Source organism: Amblyraja radiata, chromosome 8 (genome assembly GCF_010909765.2).
Source record: "Amblyraja radiata isolate CabotCenter1 chromosome 8, sAmbRad1.1.pri, whole genome shotgun sequence".
NCBI lineage: Eukaryota > Metazoa > Chordata > Chondrichthyes > Rajiformes > Rajidae > Amblyraja > Amblyraja radiata.
In genome coordinates, this window is record NC_045963.1 from 8,709,438 (window position 1) to 8,736,415 (window position 26,978).

At 40.5% G+C, this 26,978-nt stretch overlaps 1 protein-coding gene across 2 annotated transcripts in view; it reads right to left on the reverse strand.

The window, feature by feature from the left end:
- Positions 1-6,668: 6,668 nt before the first annotated feature.
- Positions 6,669-26,978, reverse strand: part of papolg (poly(A) polymerase gamma) — a 44,296-nt gene continuing 23,986 nt past the window's right edge. Inside the window, exons 14-23 of one of the 2 annotated variants that reach the window (XM_033025161.1) lie at positions 21,587-21,640; positions 21,393-21,512; positions 17,744-17,853; positions 10,212-10,333; positions 9,933-10,114; positions 9,728-9,846; positions 9,422-9,642; positions 9,072-9,161; positions 7,975-8,031; positions 6,669-7,778 (exon numbers count right to left, since the gene is read on the reverse strand). In XM_033025161.1, the coding sequence (XP_032881052.1) occupies positions 7,680-7,778; positions 7,975-8,031; positions 9,072-9,161; positions 9,422-9,642; positions 9,728-9,846; positions 9,933-10,114; positions 10,212-10,333; positions 17,744-17,853; positions 21,393-21,512; positions 21,587-21,640 (1,174 nt within the window). In that variant the 3' untranslated portion in view covers positions 6,669-7,679. The remainder of the gene's footprint in view (positions 7,779-7,974; positions 8,032-9,071; positions 9,162-9,421; positions 9,643-9,727; positions 9,847-9,932; positions 10,115-10,211; positions 10,334-17,743; positions 17,854-21,392; positions 21,513-21,586; positions 21,641-26,978) is intronic. The other variant, XM_033025162.1, reaches the window with a different exon arrangement.

Here is a 26,978-nt window from a genome sequence, read left to right on the forward strand (position 1 = left end):
TACGTCCATCCTTAGCGAGGGAATCAGACCTGTCGACAAAATTCTACTCTGTGTAAGTGCAGTGAGATGCCTCTTACGCTAGAGGCCAATACATTGTTTGCCTTCCTAATTGTTTGCTGAACCAGCACATTAATTTTTAGTTTCCACACTGTATCACTGTATACAATATCAAGTTTCCTTGAACACTTTTCAATCAGCCGTGGTCCAAAGTCTGCCGCTATCCCCCTTGAAGCCTCTCTGCAGACTGCTCTCATCAAGTTAGTTAACCTGATCATGGTATCATCAAGTTAGTTAACCTGATCCCTTCTTGCAAATCAATAGGGCTCAGCTCCTCTACTTTATCATATTCAGTATTCGTTCAAGGAGCAAGGCTCACTAAACATCAACCCTTGAACAAGTGCACAAATTATCATTCAGGCTACAATACTTGGAAGTTGAAAATGTATCTGCATGTTCAGTTTTGCTGACAGACATTTTTTATTAATCTATTTGCAATGACTGCATATGGCGAAGATAGACACAAAAAGCTGGATTAACTCAGCAGAACAGGCATGTCTGGAGAGAAGGAATGGGTGATGTTACGGGTAGACTGTTCTTCAGACTGGTTAGGGATTAGGGAAAGAGATATAGACACTGATGTGGAGAGATAAGGAACAATGAATAAAATATATGCAAAAAAGCAACGATGATAAAGGAAACAAGCCATTGTTAACTGTTTGCAGGGTGAAAACGAGAAGCTAGTGTGACTTGGGTGGCGGAGGGATAGAGAGGGAATGCCGGGGCTACTTGAGGTGAGAGAAATCAATATTCATACCACTGGGCTGTAAGCTGCCCAAGTGAAATATGAGATATTGTCCCTCCAATTTGCGCTTAGCCTCACTTTGACAATGGGCCAAGGACAGAAAGGTCGACACACGGGTCTGGATTCCTAAAGTCAAAACCGTAGGTTAACACGATGAACTTAAGAAAATTCAATTCGACAACAAACTACTTCCTTTCAAGGTTTCTAAACTTGCACCCACCCCTATCTTCCTCTCTCTCCCAACTCAGAAAGAAGAATTATGAATTCAGAGATAAGAGTTATAAGGTTGATGGAAATGGCAGAGGGGCAAGCTTGCAGGGATTTGAACCCGTCTCTCCTGAAACACCTGTATCCTGGAACATTGAGCTGCCAGTCCTGTCACTCCCATAACCAGGTTTCTGTAATGGCTACGTTATAATCACCCGTACCCATCCATGCCCCAAGTATATCTGCCTTACCTGCAGTAAAATACATGCAATTTAAATTGACATTCCATCCTAGCTCCTTGCCTGTATCCCTATCGAGTCGCCCACCACTATGGCTCTGCCCGACATCGCCCTTCCCTGTTGAGTCTCAACGCCAAGGTTGGTCACAGCCCTGCCTACTACGCAAGCTTGTTGCTACCCCGACAGCTCCCAAGAGGGTGTATCTGTTTTGAAGAGGGACAGCTACTGGGGGTCACCTGCACTCCATGTTGAATTCCTTGCCCAGTCACACATCTTCTCTCTTCCTGTACCCTCGGTGTGACGACCTCACTATCGGTCCTGTCCAGGAAGCTCTCATTTACCTAGATGGTCCCGAGGTCATCCAGCTGCTGCTCCAGTTCCCTAACAGTCCTTAAGGAGTTACACCTAGACACAATTCCCACAGATATGGTCATCGGGGGTGACCACACCCTGCATCCTGCACGCGACGGGCTGCACCAACCTTCCTGCCATTACCTCTTTGCAGCCAAATTCAATAATTATATAATGACTCACTCAGAGCTGATTGAACCTTATTCTCCTATATGCTGCTGAAAGCCTCTCGCCGAAGACTCACACGTTACTTACCCTCAACACAGCCTCTACCCCAATACAGTCACTCCGCTATACCTTGCCTTACTTTTATATGTTATTCATTTAACTAATTTGGATGTCCCAACCAATCCACGCACTTGCTGCTGAAAGCTACCGCTTCCGGCTGAAGGCAAGGGCATATAAGGTAGCCAGAGATAGTGGGAGGGTAGAGGATTGGGAAGCATTTAAAGGTCAGCAAAAAATAACTAAGAGATTAATTAAGACGGGGAAAATAGACTATGAAAGGAATTTAGCGAACAACATAAAAACTAATAGTAAGAGTTTTTATAGCTATATAAAAAGAAAAAGGGTGGCTAAGGTGAACGTTGGTCCATTGGAGGGGAGACTCGAGAGTTGTTGGTGGGGAACATGGAAATGGCAAAGGCATTAAATGAGTATTTTGTATCAGTCTTCACCATAGAAGACACAAAAAATATTCCAACGCTGGATAAACAGGGGGCGGTAGGAATGGAGGAGCTAATTACTATTAAGATCACCAAGGAGGTGGTATTAGGGAAATTAATGAGACTGAAGGAGGATAAATCCCCTGGGCCTGATGGATTACATCCAAGGGTCTTGAGGGAGATAGCGGTGGGGATTGTGGATGCATTGGTGATAATTTTCCAAAACTCCCTGGAGACAGGAACAGTCCCAGTGGATTGGAAAATGGCCAATGTAACACCTATATTTAAAAAAGGAAGTAAACAGAAGGCGGGTAACTATAGACCGGTTAGTCTAACATCGGTGGTGGGTAAAATGTTAGAGACAATTATTAAAGAAACACTAACGGGGCACTTGGATAAACATGACTTCATCGGACAGAACCAGCATGGTTTTGTGAAGGGGAAGTCCTGTTTAACGAATCTGCTCGAATTCTTTGAGGAAGTAACAACCCGGGTGGATAAAGGGGAACCGGTGGATGTGGTATACTTGGACTTCCAAAAGGCTTTTGACAAGGTGCCACATAAGAGACTATTGCTAAAAACAAAAATTATGGGATTGGGGGTAATATATTAGCATGGGTAGAGGATTGGCTAACAAATAGGAAGCAGAGAGTGGGGATAAATGGTTCATACTCGGGATGGCAACCGGTAACTAGCGGGGTTCCGCAAGGGTCGGTGCTGGGACCCCAGTTGTTCACAATTTATATAAATGATTTGGAGGAGGGAACCAAGTGTAATATATCAAAATTTGCGGACGATACAAAAATGGGAGGAAAAGTAGGGGATGAGGAGGATAGGAAGAGTCTGCAAAAGGATATAGATAAGTTAGGTGAGTGGGCAACAACTTGGCAGATGAAATTTAATACTAATAAATGTGAAGTCATTCACTTTGGGAAAAAAAATGATAGGGCAAGTTATTTTCTAAATGAGGAGGAGCTGCGTTGTAATGCAACGCAAAGGGATCTAGGGGTAGTAGTACATGAATCACTAAAAGTTAGTATGCAGGTGCAGCAAGCAATCAGGAAGGCCAATGGAGTTTTGGCCTTTATTGCTAGGGGGATTGAGTATAAAAACACGGAGGTCTTGCTGCAGCTGTACACAGTATTAGTGAGACCACATTTGGAATACTGTGTACAGTTCTGGGGTCCATACTTAAGAAAGGATGTACTAGCCCTGGAGGCAGTGCAGCGAAGGTTTACAAGATTAATTCCTGCAATGAGGGGATTGACATATGAGGAAAGGTTAAGTAGGCTGGAACTCTACTCTTTGGAGTTTAGAAGAATGAGAGGCGATCTCATTGAAACGTATAAGATCGTGAGGGGCCTTGATCGGGTGGATGCACTGAGGATGTTCCCAATGATCGGGGAAATTAGAACTAGGGGACATAGTTGCAGAATAAGGGGGGGCTCTTTTAAAACTGAGATGAGGAAGAACTTCTTCACCCAGAGGGTGGTTAATTTATGGAATTCACTGCCCCAGGGAGCAGTGGAAGCAGAAACATTAAATATATTTAAATCTAAAATAGATGGTTTTTTAGCTGCCAAGGGGATAAGGGGCTACGGGGAGAGGGCAGGGATATGGACCTAGGTATGGTTAGTATAGTAAGACCTGAGTGATCTCCTGGACAAGTGTCGATCGCCTGGATTGGGGTCGGAGAGGAATTTCCCGGATTTTTTTCCCGAATTGGACCTGGGTTTTTATCCGTTTTTTTGCCTCCCCCAGGAGATCACGCGGTTCTTGGGGTGGAGAGGGGAGATAGCGGTATAAAGGGGAGGGTAGTGTCTTGTGTTCTGTGTCTTGTGTCTACTGTTTGTGGGTAAGGGTGTCTGTTTAGTGTTCAGCCATGAGCGAATGGCGGTGCGGGCTCGACGGACCTGGTGGTCTACTCTCGCACCTACTTTCTATGATTCTATGATTCTATGATTCCTCTCCCGAACTGAGTTAAGTGGGCAAAGCTAACCCTGGGTGGGCTTTGTAAAGTCCCCGCACTGAAGCTAACCTGAGATTCCCTTGTTCTAGCCAATCCATGCACTTTCTACTCAAAGCTGCCACTGTTCTTTGGAATTCAGCGTAAAGTGGCTCGGAGAAGTATACTTAAGGATGAAACCAGGACAGTAGGGGGAGCAAGATAACTCTAGCAGATGATATCAAAGAGAATACAAATGATTTTATGTACATTAATGGAACTAATGTAATTAGAGAGGGATCAGGGCCCCATATAAACCAAGGTGGTCTTCTCGGTGTAGAGCCACAGGACTATGGGCAAGGTCCTCAATGAATATTATTCCTCTGCTTTTACTGTGGAGAAAGACATGATGACTGGGGGCCTTCGAACAATTAATGGAGACATCTTGAGGACAGTCCATATTATGGTCAAGGAGGTGGTGGAGGCACCAAGGTGTATGAAGGTAGATACATTTCCTGGGCCGATCAGTAGTATCCGAGGACACCAAGAGAAGCTAGAGAAGAAATTACAGGATCCTTTGCCAAGATATGCAAATCATTAGACACTGGTGAGGTGCCATAAGATTGGAGGGTGGCTAACGCTGTGCCTCTATTGGAAACTATACTTGGGAACTATAGATCAATGAGCCTAACATCTGTGGCCAGCAAGTTACTGGAGAGAATTCTGTGGGATAAGATATGCATGCATTTAGATAGATGGGGCTGATTAGGGATAGCATGTTTTTGGACATGGGAGATTGTGTCTTACAAATCTGATTTTTTTGAAGAAGTATCCAAAAGGGGCGATGAGGCCAAAGCCATAGACATTGGCTTTATGGACTTCAGCATAATAGGCTGCATTTAGTTTAATTTAGAGATACAGTGTGGAAACAGGCCATTCGGCCCACCAAGTCCGCACTGACCAGCATTCCCCTCACACCAACACTAGGGACAATTTATAATTATACCAAGCTAATCAACTTACGATACACACAAAAAGCTGGAGTAACTAAAGACCCCAGTCTGAAGAAGGGTCTCGACCTGAAATATCACACATTCCTTCTCTCCAGAGATGCTGCCTGTCCCCCTGAGTTACTACAGCTTTTTGAGTCAGTCTTCGGGGTGGAAGATTGCAACCTTCTCGTGGTCCACCCTGTTTCGACTAATGCAATCAACCCGACGTGCACAAACAAATAGATCAAATAGAACAAGTTTAGGTTGTGCACGCCATACGCAAGAAGTAGTCTATCTTCGGTTTAAACCAGCATCTGCTGTTCCTTCTTACACTAATCAACCTACAAACCTGTATGTTTTTGCTCTAGGTCAGATCGCATGGGATTCAGGGAGAGCTAGCAGACTGGTGAGAGAATTGGCCCCATGAAAGGAAGCAGAGGGTGACTAGTGGTCTGTCTTAGGCATAGATGCTGAGCCCATTGCTGTTTGTGGTTTATATCAATGCTAACTTGAGAATGCACAAGGTATGATTAGTAAATTTGCAGATGACACTAAAATGGGTGGTATTGTAGATCGTGAAGATGGTTATCAAAAAATAGGATCTTGATCAACTGGGAAAATGGGCTGAGGAATGGCTAATGGAGTTTATTGCAGATAGGTGCAAGTTGTTGTATTTTGGGAAGTCAAACCAGGGCTGGATTCTCAGTGGTCGGTAGGGCCCTGGAGAGTGCTCTAGGGCAGAGCTTTTTATATTTATGTAGTTTCCTAAAAATGGTGTTAAGGGTAGACAAGGTGCTCTTGGTATATTGGTCTTAATTAGTCAGGGTATTGAGAAAAGTTGATGGGACATTATGTTGCATTATGTACAACATGTTGGAGTGAGGCCACATTTAGAGTATTTTATTTTTTTGGAGTATTGGTTTTCACACCAATTCTTACTCCAATTTAGTGTAACTGAAGTCATGCTCTATGTGCTGGAACCTTTAAGTAGTATTGTACTCTCCCTTCAAGGATAAAACACCTTTAATCTTGTATGTTAGAGATAAATATTTATTTTGACTAAATGTCATATAAAAATATTTACTCTAATCTTAAAACATGACCAGATTAATTTCACAAATACAGTATGTTGCATAGCACATGAAACATTTTGCATCCCCAGAAGTTTGGATTAAGTTTGCTCGATTAATTAAATGTAGCAGTTTCTACATGAACAATGCTTTGCTACATCATTTGAGATTTGACTGAGTCAACACTCACATTTAGTTCTCTTATCTCATTCGGACTCAAACCAGATTTCTAATTTGTACCCTACATGTTGGGTTGCATGCTAATGTATGAAAATAATTTAAGAACAGAATTGTCATAATATAAAAGCAATGTTAATAAGAGTCTGGGCCAAAATTTCCAGGCTAACTCTCGATAATGTTTGGGTTAGTACTAAATTAGCAATACACTAAAACATACTTTAAAATGTTTCTTTTTTACTTTTAATATAGTAGATACAAAAATAATTCTTTCAAATACATATGGATTTTAGGCCTACAAAACAGAATCAACTGAATGCATTGTAAAATGTTTATCACAATGACAATGAGAGTTACAGCAGAAAAAGCAGACATTTTTAGGCAATTACTAAATTTTTCATTCTGTTTTGGACAATTTAAATGCAGTGCTAAATACACATACACTAGAAATCAGCAGACTTGTCATCGGCCAGTGGTCGCCACTGAAACAGCGACTAGCATACAGAAGTAATCCAAAACAGTTATCTGTAAATTGTTTCCTGAAGTGATGCAATTTTGCAACTCTAAAGATTTTAACAAAACCCAATACCAGTTAACTAAAAGAAGCTACTATTTTTTGTTTTTTTTGTTATATACATAAAACATGGATCAATGTTTCAAAGGGATAGGGTCTTAGGAAGTGGGGAGGGCACAGGAGAAACAAAAATACATCACAGGACAAGATTTTTTTTAATTTTACAGTTATTAAAATTACACTTCAGCCTTATGAAGAGTGTCAATGCAATACTGATTTTTCAATAAAAGGCCATTCACAAGTATTTACACACATAGAATGCAATGCATAATTCAGGGCATCAAAGAGATAGGTGTCCAGAGACACTGGCTGGTCTAGGAGGCCAGAAACTATTTCATCCATTTAAGGCTTCGATTTTTCTTCCGCCCCGTCTCTTTTAAGGCCTCAGGTTCATGTACATTGGTTAACCAGCGGAGACAAATTAGTACATAAATGCCATGAAGTACAAAACCAAAATATAATTCTGGTTTTCCAACGTATCTGTTCTGCAAGATATAGTAGAGTAGCCTCGGCCAACCCAGTTTTTGGCTTCATCACCAAGTTAGGGTAATAATTACAGAGCAGTTTTCCATTTTCATTTCAGGTTATCTGTTAACAAAATTCAACTGCTATGCTAGAATGGTTCAAGAATTAAATTTACCTGACAAGACAGTGTTGTTACCGATTAAGTGTTAGTCTGATGGAATTTTTTATCACTCGTATGCTACTTGTGGGGACCGGAGAAGATGCGTCTGGCAGTTCCTTGCTGGGTAGTCTCTGCAAGAAAAGTAGCACCAAAAACAAGGATGGAAAGAAACATGTTACACTGTACTTAAAAGATTAATTCTAGAGTTACAAGGTGTTTTAATTTTAATACAAATTATAGTATCCTTAAGAATCCATAATTATTTGAATGGAGACCTTACTTGTAGTATCATTGTTCCTGTGAAGAAAGAGGTTTAATAGGTAGTACCTGTGATCTTGTGTCAATTGTTGGAATGGGCATGGATTTCACATCTTCGTGGTTGTCCTGTTACATACAGATAACAGTTTAATCAATTGAAGCAAAATACATTTCACACAAACACACATGGGTGAAGTGTCATAATCAAATCCCCAATATAAACACATCGAACCAAATGTGCAAGTTAAAGGGCCTGTCCCACTTACGCAATTTTTTTCGGCAACATGTCGCGGGGGTGACGCCTGTATGGTCTTAAGTAGTCACCCAAAGAGTCGTACCTTTTTGTGGTCGCCGCTGGAATTTCAACACGTTAAAATATTTCGCCGACCTGCTGCAACTATGACAGGTGCCGGCAGTCGCCGAAAAACATTGTGTAAATGGGACAGGCCCTTTATGCTCATTTAAAAAAAAAAAATTTTTAATGAATGCATTCATAATCTTAATACTAATGCTCAAATTGGCAAATAGTTAAACTAGACATTTTAAAGAAGCTGAATATCTACTGATTTACTGATTTACTCTGGGTGCTCCAGCTATTTGAGGTATTTCATATCGGTTTTCAACCAGTCAGAGTGTGGTGCGTGGTGAAGTGCTCCACCAGCACACACACTTCCCCATAGGGAAAAAAAGTGGCAAAGAAAAAAAGTGCATGTAAATGCCATCTAATTCCTGTTAATATTATTACTATAAATGTCACACTAAGTAAAATATTAATTTCTAAGCAGTGTTCAAACATTTATGGCCTTAAACACTGGTGTTTTGCATTTGCACAAAATCCAATGCTGATTGTAAAATCAGAAGTGTATCATCTACACTGCCTTTCGTGCAGAAGACAACACTTGTAAAGCTACTGTACGTTCTCATACTTCTTCCAGGCGTGTGCCATATTTGTTAAGTATGCAAAACTGATAATTAACCACAATGTTTCTAGGATAAAAAAAGCTGGCTGAAAATTTGACACTTGCACACAAAATTAATAAATGGATACATATACTGTCAATTACACACGTCTCATAGATAAAATTATTCATTTGTAGATGCAAGTGAATTATTTTTTTAATTAGCCAGTGAGAAATGTGGTTAACCTCAGCTGTAGTTACCACTACCTGTCCATCTTTCTGACATTTCTGTCCATCCACTTCATTTGATGAATGAGGTTGATTGAATGCAGAATTATTTGGCTCAATAGCACATATCTACATGGACAGGAAAGGAAAACAAGATATTAATAATCCAGAATACTTAAATACCACAAAAGTACTAGATTAAAAAAGTGCATGGTAATCCCGTGTGTGTTGATACCAAGGGCAATTCCAAGGAGGATGGGTCCCAATAAATATAGTGTTTCAGTATTACTAGGTGGAAATGAATAATAATTTCTCCCTTAGTAGTTATTTATAAAACAATTAATACTTGTACCAAAGATTGAAACATTGATAAATCTTAAAGTATTTACCAATTGGATGTCTTTAACCCGTTTTGGAGATTCTTCTAACGTAGGAGAATGAGATCTTTTTGAAATTGAGCTGTTTGGACTACGATTTAGTTTGGTCCCATTTGGCAGTGGCTGGTTACATGAAGATGTTAAACGAGGAATTACACTGCGTCCAACAACAGTGGGAATGGTACAGACTGCCTGAGAAGAGGGAGGATTTGCAGTGGAAACCACATCATTCTCTACAAGGAACAAAAAAGGCAAATTATGATTGTGAAGTAAAAGAATAACCCTGAAAATTAACTTTCAAAAACTGTTTTCACATACTTGCGCCAATAACAGGTATGGATTTCCCTTGGCAAAACTGGGTTTCTGGTGAAGCACTTTCATCAGTCGTTAGTTTGGATACATCTGAGGCTTGTGTTTTCTCTGGTGAAACATTGTTTCTAATGAAGAAACAGAAAAGTTTAATTTTGATCGCCACACAACATAGAATGCTAGTAGAGCAAGTCTGACATCATGTTTTACATACTCCTGCAAGTCCCCCGTTCCTGGAGTATTTGGTTTGGAAGACTGTTGCAACTCAACAGGAGAGCTAAATGGAGTGCCAACATCGGTGTCTCTTGAACTATCCAAAGTATTCCCTTCCAAAGAGGTACGATTTAGATTACCGGCACTTCCAGTAGAGTTTCGATTAATGTCAGGTATGCTTTGCTGGAAGACAAATAAAATATGTTTAAAAGAAATAAATAAATAAAAATCCGCTTGTAGCAAAGGGTCAAATGAATTCACTGCAATTTTCCACAATTACCTTCTTTTTCTTCTGTAGAAATTCAGCTGGCAAATATTGATGAAGCTGCTTCTTTTTAACATGCGTCGCTTCTATTCTCATTTTTTCCTTTAGCATGTTAATATTGTTTGCTTGTCTGTACACTGTAATATAAATAAACCAGAACTGTTCCCAGGCTAGAGCAAGGATATCTCATAAATAAAAAAAGGGCAACTGTAGTTTGTAGAGTTTAATTGATACTTACTACATTGCTCCTTGTATAGATTTCAGTTTACGAAATTAAGTATTATACTGCAGATTTTAATGTCCACTGTTTCGTGATGCAAGGTAATGAACAATCTCGTTTATTAGCAAATATAAAATGACTCTTCAAAATAATTACATCACAATTTATAATGAAACATGAAAGGGAAGTAAAAAGCAACACATAACAGCAAAATGAAACCAGTGTTTGGTAAACTATCAATAGATTCCCAGTTTGTTCAATATATAAACTGTAACTTTGAAAATATTATAAAATGCAAGAGAGTCTGCATCTCGACTGTTGGGAGTTAGATATACAGCTATTAGAATCTAAAGAAGGGTTTCAACCCAAACCGTCACCTATTCCTTTGCTCCATAGATACTGCCTCACCCACTGAGTTTCTCCAGCATTTTTGTCTATCTTAGAATCTGATGATAGCTTATTAATTTGAATATAGTAAATACTTCCAAAATATTGAAATGTTCATCCATCAGTGATACTCCAAAGTTCATAACTATATTGACATTGACAGAGTCATTAGCCCCAGAATATATTTTGACCTGCACACAAGATGAAACTGTACAATTAATGCAGTAACATTTCCACTCACCCCAATAACAAGTTAGTTGTTTCATTGCCATTTCCTGATGCAACTTATCTGACACAGATCAGCTCATGTTTGAATGGTATCTAGATTCTAGCAGAGTGCCTATTTTTTGCCACTCATTCAAGTAGTTGCAAATAGAAATGAACGGTCATCAATAAATGTCCTCATTTATGGCTTTCTGACAGAGGAATCTTACTGCTGAAGCTGGTTGACTTTCAACTGGGACAATAGTCTGAAGACTATCTGCAGAAATGGGCTATAGCCTAGGTTTTTTTTTTCCTTCGCTCCATAGATGCTGCTGCACCCACTGAGTTTCTCCAGCACTTTTGTCTGCCTATAGCCTAGATAGTTGATTTCTAACTACCACAACCATCCTCCTACCTGCTCGGCACAATTTCAGCCAGTTGAACATTTCTCTCGGTTCCCATAGATCAGCTTCATGAAGCTTATTTTACATTCAGTCGAGTGCTGCCTTGATATTAAGAGCAGTCACTCCTCCTGTCCCTGGAATTATTCATTTACTTTACGAAAATGGCTGTAATATGGTTTAGAGAACATCGATAGAACCTTTCTAAACATCTTTCAAGTGGCTTTTCGGAAGATAAATTTTACTTGATAGCACGTGTCATCACCTTGCTGACAATTGAGAAAACTCAATGTAATTCAGATTGGATTTGTGCCACGTGTGGATGGAACAGTATTAGATTTTACGGGTGGCATGGTGGCAGAGCTATTGTCTTCGAATGGCAGAGACCCGGGTTCGATCCCGACTACCAGTGCTGTCTGTACAGACTTTGTACGTTCTCCCCATGACCTGCATGGGTTTTCTCCGGGTGCTCCAGTTTCCTCCCACACTCCAAAGACGCACAGGTTTGTAGGTTAATTGGCTTGGTATAAATGTAAAATTGTCCATAGTGTGTGTAAGGTAGTGTTAATGTGCAGGTATCGCTGGTTGGGAGTCGACTGAACGGCCTGTTTCCACACTATCTCTAAACAAATTTTGTAGAAATGCTTCAAGTAAACAGTGTGCTTTGCTTTATGGATGTTTCATAGTAATGTTTTGCAAGTCTGTCATTGCTTACAAACTTCAAACTAACTGGGTGGGGGATTTAGATGATAGACTGGTTAACAGGTGTTCTTTGCCATCTGTAGTGTTTTACACAAGCTATAGCACACTGTTTGCTGCTGTAAGTCACATTAGTTTATTTAACGTCCTAGTGTTTGAAGCTCGACTCCAATAGTATTTCATGAAGTGACCAACGACTGCATTTATCACAGTAACTTGACCAGTCTTCACTCCATGAAAGTTAAGATTTAGATGTAGGAAATCTGGCATTTGGCCCTATGCACTCATGAGTGTGGGGCCAATTCTGCTCTAACTCCATTTATAAATTTGCAGATGACACTATTGAGGTTTCCAATATCCTATTTATTTAATCAATATTGGGATAAAAGTACCAGCTTGTTCATTTGAAAACTGGAAAACCAAGTCATTGTTGTTTTCAAGTGAAGGGATGACTTTAAAATTTAACCAAAGAGAGGCAAACATACACTAGAATCTGCCAGCATAAAGATGCAATAAAGATCAAAAAGCCGCAATGTCCAATGCATGGAAATACAAATCACTGCACCTTGCACTATTTGAACATGATTTCTGCCATTAGTCTTTGAATCAGATCTTGTGTCTTCAGCATACTAATGACATTTTTTTTTTAAACCAGATTTTTGTTGCACTTAATTTGTTGCAAAATAGCTCCGATATCTACTGAGGGAGAATAATAATGTGCGTTATAAACGTCAGTTTTATGTTATCCCACTCACGCATCCACTCCCTCCACACAAGGGGCAATTAACCTACAAAGTTGCACAGGATTGGAACGTTGTCGGAAACTGGAGCACCTGGAAAAACCCACGTGGTGACAAGGAGAACGTGCAAATTCCACACAGACAGCATTCAAGGTTAGAATCAAACCTAGTTCTCTGCTAGTGTGAGGCAGCAGCACTACCAGCTGGTTGCCTAAACCAGACCTCTAGAGAGAAATATTGTATTTGGTTATTGCACTAGTGAAAGCATGAAGGCCACAGAAAGGACATAGAAAAGGTTGAGTACATTAATCCCATGAGCGGAGTTTTGTTATAAATTGAACAATCCCAGCTTCTCCATTCAGAAGAAGAAGTTTGACGTTTTAAAGTCACAAAGGGTCTAAATTTGTTCGCATTGGTACAAGGATCAGAGGCTAGAGCACATAAATTTACAATTAAAAAAAAAATTTAAAAATCAGGGTGACCTGGAGCAAAGCATTTCTGTGGGAAGGAGTCAATCATCATTATCAAAAAATATATTGGTGAAATCTTTTGAAGGAAATAAAACCATTTCCAGTATCAGAGAGCAAGACTGACTGGAATACTCTTGCAGAGAGCCAACAAGAACCTGATGGATCAAGTTGGGACCTTCCATCCTATAATAGTCTTATGGCTGGATAAAGTCAATAACATAAATTGAATGAGCCCATGAAAAGGTTGGGAAGATCTCACTGTCCAGTGGGAATGAATATACAATTCCAAAAGAAAGTTAGGCAATTCTTGTCCAGAGGAAATTAATTCCTGTTTGAGCTATTGCATTCTTTATTCCAAAAATGAAACATTTATTTTGGCATAAGCAATCTACAACTGGTACCCATCTTTCTGGTATCTTCAACAATCAGAACTATTTTCCCAAATTATCAGCAGTATAATCCATTATATGCCGCCAGACTACAAGCGGTTTTAGTACGAATATTGAAATTGAACATTTATACTAATAAATGAAAAAGAATATTTCATCAAAAACCTCAAAAAAAAGTTCAGCTATGTCATGTGAGTCTTTTGTGGCAATTATCTTTTAATTACAGCATTATCTTCCAGTGTTGAAAATGCTTGTCCCATTTTGTCCAACATGTACAAAAGTATTTTTCGTTTTGCAAATGGAAAACAAAAATTTTAAATTAGGATGAAATCTAAGGTATGCATGAGCACTTAAAGACGCTATCTTCACATGAAAGAACTGTTGCCTGTCAAGTTTCATGTTAAAAGTAAAATTTAACAGGATAACTAAACTATATTAAGAAAGAAAACAGGTGTTAGAGGCACCGATGGAATTTGTTAAAATATGGAATTCTATTGAAAAGCGAAGGAGGGAATGTAAAACTGAAGAAGCTTGAATCTAGCCAGGCTGATACCACGATAGTTCATCCTTATTGAAGCTATTCTGCCCTGCCGCAAAAATTCTAGATTTTGGCTCCTCAAGACCTGGGCAGAGTACACCACCAAATTTAGATAGTTGAAAGAAACTGTAAAGAATAATATAACCATAACAGTTTCTAACAAGCATTTAAAATGGTGATTAATCCTCATAAAGGATGATCTTGTGCTGTAATGTACTGTATTTACTGTGTCAAACAAAGACTTTTGGTTACAATGAGTCAGAGTCATATAAGTGGAGAAGCCGGAGCAGAGAAACAGGATGTCGGCCCAACCTATCCACGACGACCAAGCTAGTCCGATTTGCCCACATTTAGTCCATGTGTCTAATTTTATCGTATCCATGTATCTATCCAAGTGTCTTTTAAATGTTATTATTGTACCTACTTTAACTACCTCCTACAGCAGCTCATTCGATATACTCACCATCCTCAGTGAAAAAGTTGCTGCTCAGGTTCCTATTAATTCTTTCCCCTCTCACTTTAAACTGAGGTCATCTGATTCTTGATTCCCGTACCCTGAGTAAATAACTGTGCATTCATCCTATCAATTTCCTTCATGATTTTATACAACACTATGAGATAATCTCTTGGCTTCCTGTGCTCTAACCTCTCTGTCTGTCTAACCTTTCCCTATAGTTCAGGCACCTGAATCCTGGCAACATCCTCATAAATCTTCTCTACCATCTTGCCAGCTCGATGACATCCTTCCCATAGCAGGATGACCAAAACTGTAAAATGTCCCAACATCACTCATTAACACCTGACTGGTGAATAAGGCTGGTGTTCCAAAAAGCCTTCTCTACCACCCTATTTGTGACACCACTTTCAGGGAACTGTGCACCTGTACTCTGAGATCCCTATGCTCCACTACACACCCCAGGACCTACCATTCTCTGTGAAGGTCGTGCTGTGGTTTGGCTTCCCTAAATGCAACACCTCACACTTATCGGCACTGAACTCCATTAGGCATTCTTCAGCCCACCCGCTGAGTTACTCCAGCATTTGTGTCTACCGTCGATTTAAACCAGCCTCTGCAAGTCAAGTCAACTTTATTTATCACATACAAGATATGCAGTGAAATGAGAGTGGCAATGCCTGCGGATTGTGCAAAACAACAGAAACAGAATAGAACCGAATCAGTATTTACGTTAGAAAAAAAAGTTCTTACATTTTGCCCAGCTGATTAACATCCTGCTGTAATTTTTGCTAACCCCCTTCAGTGTCTATACCACCAGCTTTAGTGACATCTGCAAACTTACTAATAATGCCTTGCACATTTCATCTACATCATTAATATAAATCACAAACAGCAATGGACCCAGCACCGAGCCACCCCACTAGTCCCAATCCTCCAGTCCAAAAACACCATCACCCACCACAAACACCATGCTTCCTTCCACAAAATCAATTTTGTATTCACGCCGTTAGCTCTCCATACAATCCAACCTTCCAGAGTAGCCCATCATGCAGAACCTCAAAAGCCTTGCGGAAGTCCATGTAGAAAACGTCTCGGGTCTTGTCCTTGTCAACCTTCTTGGTTACTTCTACTCCAGTTCATGCAACACATTCTCTTCACGTGCAAAACCAGGTTGACTATTCCTAATCAGCCTCTGATTAGTCTTTGTCTTTCTCCACAGTAAACGTAGGGGAAATACTCTTTCCGTACCTTGCTCGTTCTCTTGCAACTCCTCACAGAAATGACTGCTTTGGTTTCTAATGGGCCCTATTATCTCGGTTATCCTCTTCTCTTTACTGTAATTATAACATACCTTGCATTCTTCTTAATATTATTTTTCAGAACTATCTCTTGCCTCCTTTTTTGTCATCCCGATTTCCTTCTTAAGTATGCTCCTCAGTCTCCTAAACGTCTCCAGGGATTCTCTCAATTCCAGCTGCTTATACCATGCACATGCCTCCTTTTTCCTGACCAAAATCTCAATCGCTCTCATGATCCAGTCTTTCTCATGCCCGCCTGCCTTACCCTTCCCTTTATCAGGAACACGCTTTGAACTCTCACCATCACACTCTTAAAAGCAAGATTTTCATGTTTCCTACATCTAAAAAGCAATTAGATATTTCAGTGTTTTACTGACTGAAAATTTTAATTCATGAATAATAGTCAAGTCTAGGATTAAGATGACATGCACGCTTACTAGATGCGTTGTGATAAAGTATCTTATAATTTTAGATATAAAATAAGATACTTTATCACTTTGTTTTTACATCTAAAATTATACTTTGACACATTTACCATCCTTCAAAATAATCTCATGAGGAGCAAATGACAAAATAAATATCCTGATTCAAGATCAAGAGCAATGTAACAAAGTTTTGATGAAGGAAAAGTAAAATAAACCTTTCATCTACAGCTCAGTGTTACCAATTACTGATTCACTTCAGAAGATCTACAAGTGTCTACTTAGTTCTCCAACGGCTATAACCATAATTTAAGTGCTTTTTAAACTAAACTGCTCTGGAATACATGATGTCACAAATTGCCCTAGCAGCAGAGACTTAGCACAAGCTGAAAGTTTTACTTTCTCTACGCTAGCATGGGGACATAGTTGTATCCTAATAAATGGGGCATCTGGAAGGTAAAACCACCAAATAGGAAGCCGGATAAAATAGGTTGACAAGCATACGTGATAAGAAGTGGAATGATAAAGTGTGACAAAAATCAATAGATTGTAAATGCCTACCCTACGAACATTCACTGATGTAGAGGAATGTTGTTCAACTAAATGCTACTATTGTGTACACAACATTTTAGAAGGTTGCTCAAGAAATGTGATTAATAGCACCTTTTAAAAGGCATGGATGAAATGACATTGAAAAATTGCAGAATAGATAAGTTGGAAGATAGACACAAAATGCTGGAGTAACTCAGCAGGACAAGTAGCATCTCTGATGATTCCTTCTCTCCAGAGATGCTGCCTGTCCCGGTGAGTTACTCCAGCATTTTTTGTCTACCTTCTATTTAAACTAGCATCTGCAGTTCTTTCCTAGACATAGATAAGCTAGAGTACCACAAAACGATCCAAGGAACAGATTACTTTTTTGGACAAGATGATAAATTAAAATAAAAAAAATATAGAGAATATGAAAATTTGAAAACATCCCAAAAATGTGAATTATTATATTGAAGAAGGATGCAGAATACAATGTCAAATGACAGTAACAATTTGTGTGAAGACTAAGTGGACAGCGAATTGCAAGTTTCTATAACTAGAAACTCCACGTGGTCAACATTGAGTTAGAAGAAATTGCCAAATCAAAGCTTCAACTTTTGGTTTAAAATTAGGCCACACAACTTTTGGCAAAGTTGCCACAGACCTACTTGCTGAACTTTTTAGGTAAACTAATAGAAAGGGAAGATGTAACAATATTATTTTTCATTGTAGAACTTATAGTATCTATGCAGTGAAAATGCTGAGATGAGCAAAATAAATCATTTGCTTACCTGTGTCAGTGAACAACTGAATATCTTGCGTCAGATCAATGTTTACACTTTCTGCATTTTCCACCTTCTTAAAAATAATCCCAATAAACCAGATGGTCACATAATTATCCCTAAAAAAGAAAAAATAACACACAAAATGCTTTAGAAGTTATTTGATCACAGTGAATACATACCAATAACTATCATTAAACACAACATCATGGGTTTGTTTTTACAATATAGTGACACGAAGCATACTGGAAGAGAAGGTCATTCAATCCCTCAAGCCGCTTCCACCATTATGCAAGATCCTGGTTGATCTATTCTACTTAATTTATAGGTCATCTGACTGCCCCAATCTCAATGGTCTAAATTGGAGAATTCAGAATAAATTTATATAATCAGCTATCAACACTTTTGTCACATAAGTTTTAGTGCATCTATGCTGCATACTTCCAAGGTATTCAAAAATGAAGGCATACCTCCAATGAGTCAGACCAAGAGCTTTTAGTATTCAATGGAGACAAACAGTGAAGGTTTCATTATCTTTTATGAATGTTCTTTGTATCTGTGACCCTCCCCAGCGTTAGAATTTGTTCTTTCAGTGTGTCTAGACTCTTACCACTCCAACAATGTTCCAATAAGTCTCAACAGACCCAGCATGTCTATTCTGAACACTATCTTTGTCTTATTAAAACAAACTTGCATATTTTTATTGTTCAGTTTTCATGCCCAAAATCATCAATGTCAGTCACAAAAATATACGCAACACAGCCCCAACCCTCTGGTGAGGCACGGAATCCAATGATTTACAATCGCTGCCCAATGACCAATCCACTACCCTGGAGTCTCCAACTATTCATAGTCTCTCAGCACTACCCTGTTAATCAGTGAGTATTGTCAATCATAATCACTCATCTGAAGAATCAACCGCTTTAATCTATACCGAGTCAACTCCATGGCACGGTTAGGCATCTTTCAATACAGAAACCAGAGGCACAGTTCTCCCAGAGTCTTGCATTCTTCTCTCCGCTCATATTCCCAAGGGGATTTGTACTTCAGAAAACTTAGAAATAACTTTTTCATCCTAGTTATTAGACTAGAAATATCTGGGATATATGAGAGTTCTGCGCAAACTGCCCATAATTCTCAGCTCAAGTGCCAAAATAATTAGGATTCCCAAACAAACATGCAAGTTCCTAACTTGCTGACACAGCTTTACATTTGATTCTTGTCTGCCTCTGGCAAGGGATTGTCCAATGCAAACAGCAAGTACTCAAAATCTCAGAATGAAAAGCTGTGGCACCTCAAGCTACAATCCAAAATTATGTTTTTCTGACCTCTATGTATGCTGATTTGTTATCTCCACCTATTCAAGGTCTTTCCTGCAAATTTGTGTGGTACCAGTCAAATACCTTCTTAAGATCCAGACATATTACATCCACTGGTTACATTCGCTGTAGAACATCGGATTCGGAACATGCAGCATTGAAATGCAAGTTTATTTTAATTTCCCTTCACACAATTTTTCACAAAACTTTCGAATCACATTAGGTTTAAAATTAGTTTGTAAGTATTAAATGATGCATTCCAACATTTGACAAAATATCAAACCAACCGGTTATAGTTCTACCTTTACATATCATAGGATAATTGTGCTGGGTGTGTCAGAACACTACAAAACTGGATTAAACTAATATACTTCTCTTCTGTTTTTACCATAGAGAAGGACATGAAGACTGGGGAACTTGGAATAGTTAATGGAGATGTCTTGATGACAGTCTGTATTATCGTTTAGGTTGTGCTGGACATCGTGAGATGTATGAAGGTAGATAAACCTCCTGGGCCTGATCAGATATACCCAAACCAGGAAACGAGACACAAAATTGCTGGCTGAGATATATGAATCATCATTATACATGGGTGTGGTGGCAGAAGGCTGGCTAAAGCTGTGCTTCTATTGAAGATGGGCTGCAAGGAAAAGCCAAGCTACTATAGACCAGTGAGCTTAACATCTTGGTAGGCTAGTTACAGAAGAGGATTCTGCGGGATAAGGTAAATATACACTTGGATGGAAAGGGGCTGATTCGGTATACTCTGCATGGTTTTGTACATGGGAGATCCTGTCTTAGAAATCTAATTGAGTTTTTTTGAAGTGATAATCAAAATGGTTGACAAGGGCAAAGGCTTAGACGTTGTCTGCATGGACTTCAGTGAAACATCTTGCACAAAATGTTATTCCCTTATCATGCCTCAGTACACTGTGAATGGCGCGTTAGTAATCATGTATTGTTTTACCGCTGACTGGTTAGCACGTAAAAGCTTTTCACTGTACCTCAGTACACGTGACAATAAACTAAAAAGACATTTGGTACACTTCCGCATGGAAAGGAAGCATGGGATCCAGCAAAAGCTCGCCAATTGGATACAGAATTAGCTTCATGGAAGGAAGCAGAGGATGATGATGGAGGGCTGTGACTAGCGGTGGTGGGCCCATTACTGTTTGTGGTTTATATCAATGCTTTGGATGAGAAGATAGTAAGTTTGGAGATGACACTGAAGTTGGTGACAGTGGAAATTATACCAGGATTTGATCGGCTGGGCAAGTCAAGTGGGCTAATGAATGGCTAATGGAGTTTAGTGTAAATAAGTGCCACGTATTGCATTTTGGAAAGTCAAGCCAGGGAAGAACCTTCACAGTAAATGGTAGGGCCCTGGGGAGTGTTGTACAGCAGAAGAATCTAGGAGGATAGACACATAGTTTCCTGAAAGTGGTGTCACAGGTAGATCGGATATTCAAGAAGGCTTTCGGTACATTGGCCTTCATCCATTGAGTATAAAAGTCGGGATATTATGTTACAGTTGTACAAGAGATTGGTGAGGCCATATTTGGAGTATTGTAGAGTCACAAGAACTGCGGGTGCTGGTTTACAAAAAAAAGTGCTGGAACACAGCGGGTCTGGCAGCACCTTGGGGGAACATAGATAAGCGACATTTCACACTAAAAAATGATCCCAACATGAAATGTCACCTCTCCACGTTAGCCAGAGATGCTGCCAGATCCACCATGTTACTTCATCACTTTGTGTCTACATTCGGAGTATTGTGTTCATTTTGGTCACCCTGGTATGCAAAGGATATCATTAAGCTGGAAAGCGTGCAGAGAAAACTTGATATTGCCAAGACTAGAGGGCCCGAGCTATAGGGAGAGGTTAGGACTTGGAGTGTAGGAAGCTGAGGGTTGATCTTATAGAGATGTACAAATTCATGATGGGAATAGACAGAGTGAATGCAGTATTTTACCCAGAGAAGAGGAATCAAGAATCAGAAGACACAGGTTTAAGGTGAGCAGGGAATGGTTTAATAGGAACTAGACAGGAAACCTTTCCCACGGAGAGGATCCAGAGAGGAAGGCATACGGAATGAGTTGCCTGGGAAGGAAGTTGAGATAAATACTATAACAACATTTGTAAGACATTTGTTCAGGTATATATGAATATGAAAGGCTTAGGGAGATATGGGCCAAACACAGGCAAGTGGAACTAACATACATGGAACATCTTAGTCAGCATGGACAAGTTGGCCCTGCTTCCATGCTCTATGACTATGACAAATGTAACATCTTTATGCCATGAAGCAATTAAAAAAAAAGTTAAACACCAAAACTTACAGGTTAAGTTGTTCCTTTAAGCCAGGAAATGATTGAGGATTTACATGGGCAAGAATGATGTAATCGTTTCGCTCAAGATTTCCAACAAGTACACGAATTTTAGACTCAACAAGTCCAACCCTAAAAAAGAGAAAATATTTAAATTTAATAGTCAACTGCTAACAAATCCTTGTGTACATTAACAGAATATTTACCATTCTAAGTGATGATCTTCAGTGGATGCACTTGCTGTTAATACAATGTAGTGCCTGTAATCAAATAAAAGAGTTTTAGTGTCCTTTAATAAACTAAAATAATCTCACATTTCAAATGGACTTGCCACAAGTTTCAAGTAGTTAGCTCAGATTTTATTGTCTGAAGCTTGCTTCATACTCGCTGCTTGGATTACACATTGCCCTGCACTTCACAGAATTACATGAAAGTTGAAGCATGGAATGAAGCCATTCAACCCTACATGTGTATGCTTGTACTATGCAGATACCATCCAGCCAGAGCTACTCTTTGGCCTTCTCCCTATTATCTGAAATTTTATTTTGAAGTACTTCACTCAGCAATTAAATTTGCCTACACTCTCATTGCTGATCTTACATTCCAGACCCTGCCACTTGTTGCATATTGGTATTTATCTCACGTCACTGAATATTTGTTAATCACTTCTGGTGTTTTGACTGTTAACCCACTGAAAACAGTTTCCATCTGCAACCTCTGCCATTATAACTTTAAATACCATGAGGTACTCTCTCAAAGTGGGCCCTGGAACCTATCAAGAGCTTTCCTGCGTGACTCAGAAATTGAAGTAATGTCACTATGGATTTTGTAGATTGGTTACTCCACACTAACCAATGTAGTGCTTTAGTATTATAAGCTCCGCCTACTACACTGTTCATATTATCGTAACCCAGCCTGTGCTGTTAGTCTATTTGCCGCTACACAGCTGAAGAAACATGCTGTAGTGTACTGTAAGTGCCTTTTAATAAACTCTGTTGTACCATGTTTGTGAGAATGACTGGGTCATATACATGGTGTCAGAAGTGGGATCTGCCAAAACAAACTTTTGGCATCCAGAACAGAGAACACGGATGCACTGCCTCTCTGAGCAGCAACTTCCTCTACGGGTAGTGTGGGCGTCTGATCGCTGTGTTTAGGTCTCTGGGGTTGATGCAGATTTGGATTTCTTCCTTGTTCTTCTTTGTTGCAACCACCATGGTGGAAACCCAGTCAGACGGGTCGGTGACCGTAGCAATGACACCCAGAGACACCATCCGCTGGAGCTCATCGTATACTGTCGTGCATAGCATGCGGAATACGGTGTGGTGTTCGGACCACAGGTAAGACATTTGGATCAGTGGTGATGTTGTACTTGATGGGCAGCTTCCCAAGCTTGTCGTCAAATAGTTCTTTGTATTGTGAAAGTATCTGCTGAGTGGAGCCCTCAGTGGGAGAAATTTGATGGACAGCAGGCCCAAAGGTGACCAGTCCTAAATCCTGGCATGCGTTAATGCCAAGCAGAGTTGCAGAATTCCCACGGACAATGAAAAACTTCAGTTTGTGAGCTTGTGACTCCAGGCAGCAATTCAGTTCAGTTTCTCCAAATGGGAGCAGTTCCCCTCCCCCGTAGGCTTGCAAAGTGGCCGAAGTGTTTGCAATACGTTCGGCATTACGGATTTGTTTAAATTCAGATAGACATGACATTGCACTTGGCACCAGTGTCGATCTTTGCAACGGTGATGTTGCTGTTAACGAGCAGAGAAACTTCAGGGTCAAATTGCTTGTTAGTGGAAGCAATCAGCAAGTTGATGTTACGACTGTTATCTTCATGCTCTGGGAGCTGATCAGGAGAGGGCGCTTCCAGCTCCTGGTATTCGTTATCAGTACGTTCATGTTTTAACAGGTGCACAGCCTGCCTTGAGAACGAACGAGCTATGCATGAATGACAGAATTTCATGAAGTGATTCATCTTCTTACAGTAGTGGCAATTTCTTCCGAAAGCAATGCAGAATTTGCGACCTGGAACGTGGGAGCCATCACAGTTAGAGCACCGTTCGATAGATCTCCGTGGCTGTCGAGGTGGTGCGTGGGGTTGTGAACGCCGGTTATGATAGGTGTCGGTAGCATTGACACTGTACGAGGAATGTGGCCCAGGGCCCAAAGACTTTGTGTGAGAAACAGTTAGTTCAGCAAACCTGCAAGCATGCTCAGCTCGGGCCAAGGTCAGTTCAGTATCGCGGAGCAGTTCGTCTTGTACCTTGTCACTAAGCAGACCTCCTTCCAGTTTGTCGCGGATGAGATCCTCACACAAACCCCAAAATGGCAGCATGCAGCCATGTGTTTTAGATAGTGAATGAAATTTTCAACAGGTTCTCCTTGCCGTTGGTAGCGAGCAAAAAAACTTAGTACGTTCAAGTATGGAGTTGGCACGAAGGTCACACAGCTGCCTGAACTTAGCGAGTAGGACTGTAGGGTCATCAATAGTTTCAGCAGCTACTACAATCTGGTTGTTGTGATCCAGAACTGCAGGCGCGTAGTCGAAACGCTCAGCGCACTTCATTTCTTCAGGGCCAGCGACATAGCTGAAGCAACACGCTGTAGTGTAGTGTAAGTGTCTTTCAATAAACTCTGTTATACCATGTTTGTGAGAATGGCTGGGTCATTTACAGATTTGTCAATGACCACTGTCCACAGAAGACTTCATGAACAGAAATACAGAGGCTACACTGCAAGATGCAAACCACTGGTCTTAATGACTACAGGCCTGTCGCACTGACCTCTGTAGTCATGAAGACCCTTGAAAGGCTTGCGCTGGCCAAGCTGAAAAATATCACAAACCCCCGCTGGACCCTCTGCAGTTTGCATATCGGGCCAATAGGTCTGTGGATGACACATCATCCAGTACTTAGACCGCCAGGGGACCTATGCGAGAATTTTGTTTGTTGATTTTAGCTCTGCTTTCAACACCATTGTGCCAGAGCTACTACACTCCAAACTTTCCGAGTTGACTGTGTCTGAACCCCTCTGTCGGTGGATCACCAGCTTCCTGACAGACAGGAAGCAGCATGTGAGGCTGGGAAAGCATATCTCGGACCAAACCCTCAGCATAGGAGCACCGCAAGGCTGTGTACTCTCCCCTCTCTACACCAATGACTGCACCTCCACTGACTCCTCTGTCAAGCTTCTCAAGTTTGTGAACGATACAACCCTGATTGGACTGATCCAGGATGGAGAGGAATCTGCCTACAGACAGGAAGTGTCACAACTGGCGTCCTGGTGCCATCGCAACAACCTGGAGCTCAATGCTCTTAAGACAGTGGAATTGATTATAGACTTTAGGAGAACTCCCCCTCCCCTCACTAACCAGCAACAACACCACAGTCACATCTGTGGAGTCTTTGAAGTTCCTGGGAACCTGTAGATTAGTGGCTCATGCTAGGAGTCGTGTTTTTGTAGTTACGCCCACTAGTTTATTAGCGTCGCGGTCTACTACACTCGTCAGTCAAAAGTGAACTCTCAAGTGAGAACTTGTAGTTGTTTATTCTACATAAACAGTGTATAACCTGACTTGACGTGAGGTTTCTATTATCACAAGGACTCTAAATCAACATTGTAGATTAATGGCTCATGCTATGAGTCATGTTTTTGTAGTTACGCTCACTAGCTTATTAGCGTCGCGGTCTACTGCACTCATCAGTCTAAAGTGAACTCTCAAGTGAGAACTTGTAGCTGTTTATTCTACATAAACAGTGTATAACCTGACTTGACGTGAGGTCTTTATTATTACAAGGACTCTAAATCAACATGGTGTCAGAAGTGGGATTAACGTTTGTTCTGCGACGGACATCAGGGTACGGGTCTGCCTTGACAATAATCGTTGAGCAGGTGAACCCAAGGCAGGGTCACGGGACATGTTGCACAAGTTGAGCAAATCCAGGAATATGTCAGATTTGGCCCTGTGAGAGCACTCCACGAGTTATTTTACACTTCGGACAGCCCGTTAGACTGTGGATACTCAGGGATGCTGGTGACATGGGGAAAATTCCAGCGTCTGGCAAACTCTCTGAATTGTTGGCTGGTGAACTGGCTGCCATTGTCAGTCAACAGCTTGCCTGGAGATCCATGGATTGAAAACAAAAAATGTTGATTTAGAGTCCTTGTAATAATAAAGACCTCACGTCAAGTCAGATTATACACTGTTTATTTAGAATAAACTACAAGTTCTCACTTGAAAGTTCACTTTAGACTGACGAGTGTAGTAGACCGCAACGCTAATAAGCTAGTGGGCGTAACTATAAAAACATGACTCGTAGCATGAGCCACTAACCTACAGAACCATCATCTCCAAGGACCTCAAGTGGGGGGCTACCATCGACTCCACAGTCAAAAAGGCACAACAGAGGATGTACTTCCTGCGGCAGCTGAGGAAGCACAATCTGCCACAGGCAATGATGGTCCAATACTACACGGCCATAGTAGTCTCTCCTCACTTTCTCCATCATGGTCTGGTTTGGCTCAGCCACCAAGCACGACACCCGGAGGCTGCAGCGAATCGTCCGATCAGCTGAGAAGGTTGTTGGCTGTAACCTTCCCTCCATTGACGAACTGTACACGGCAAGGGCCAGGAAGCGAGCGGGTAAGATCATCTCTGACCCCTCTCACCCTGACCACAAACTCATTGAATCGCTTCCCTCTGGAAGGCGACTCCGGACTGTCAAAGCTGCCACAGCCAGACATAAAAAATAGCTTTTTTCCCCCCCGAGTAGTAGCTCTACTCAATAACCAAAAAAATCTGTAGCCTCCTTTTGTTCTGGTATTTTATTTAATTCACATATTTAATCAATAATGTTTAATGTTTTATGTATCATTCTTAACTGTCATTGTATGTCATGTCACTTGCGGGCGGAGCACCAAGGCAAATTCCTTGTATGTGAATACTTGGCCAATAAACGTATTCATTCATAAAAAAAACGTATTCATTCATAAAAATAGGATGGCCAGGTTATAGTTTGCCAAGAAGTACTTAAAAGAGCAACCACTGTTCTAGAAAAAAGGTCTTGTGGAGGGATGAGATAAAGATTAACATATCAGAGTGATGGCAAGAGCAAAGTATGGAGGAGAGAAGGAACTGCCCAAGATCCAAAGCATACCACCTCATCTATGAAACACGGTGGTGGGGGTGTTATGGCTTGGGCATGTATGGCTGCTGAAGGTACTGCTCACTTATCTTCATTGATGATACAACTGCTGATGGTAGTAGCATAATGAATTCTGAAGTGTACAGACACATCCTATCTGCTCAAGTTCAAAGAAATGCCTCAAAACTCATTGGCCGACGGTTCATTCTACAGCAAGACAATAATCGCAAACATACTGCTAAAGCAACAAAAGATTTTTTCAAAGCTAAAAAATGGTCAATTCTTGAGTGGCCAAGTCAATCACCGATCTGAACCCAATTGAGCATGCCTTTTATATGCTGAAGAAAAAACTGAAGGGGACTAGCCCCCAAAACAAGCATAAGCTAAAGATGGCTGCAATACAAGCCTGGCAGAGCATCACCAGAGAAGACACCCAGCAACTGGTGATGTTCATGAATCG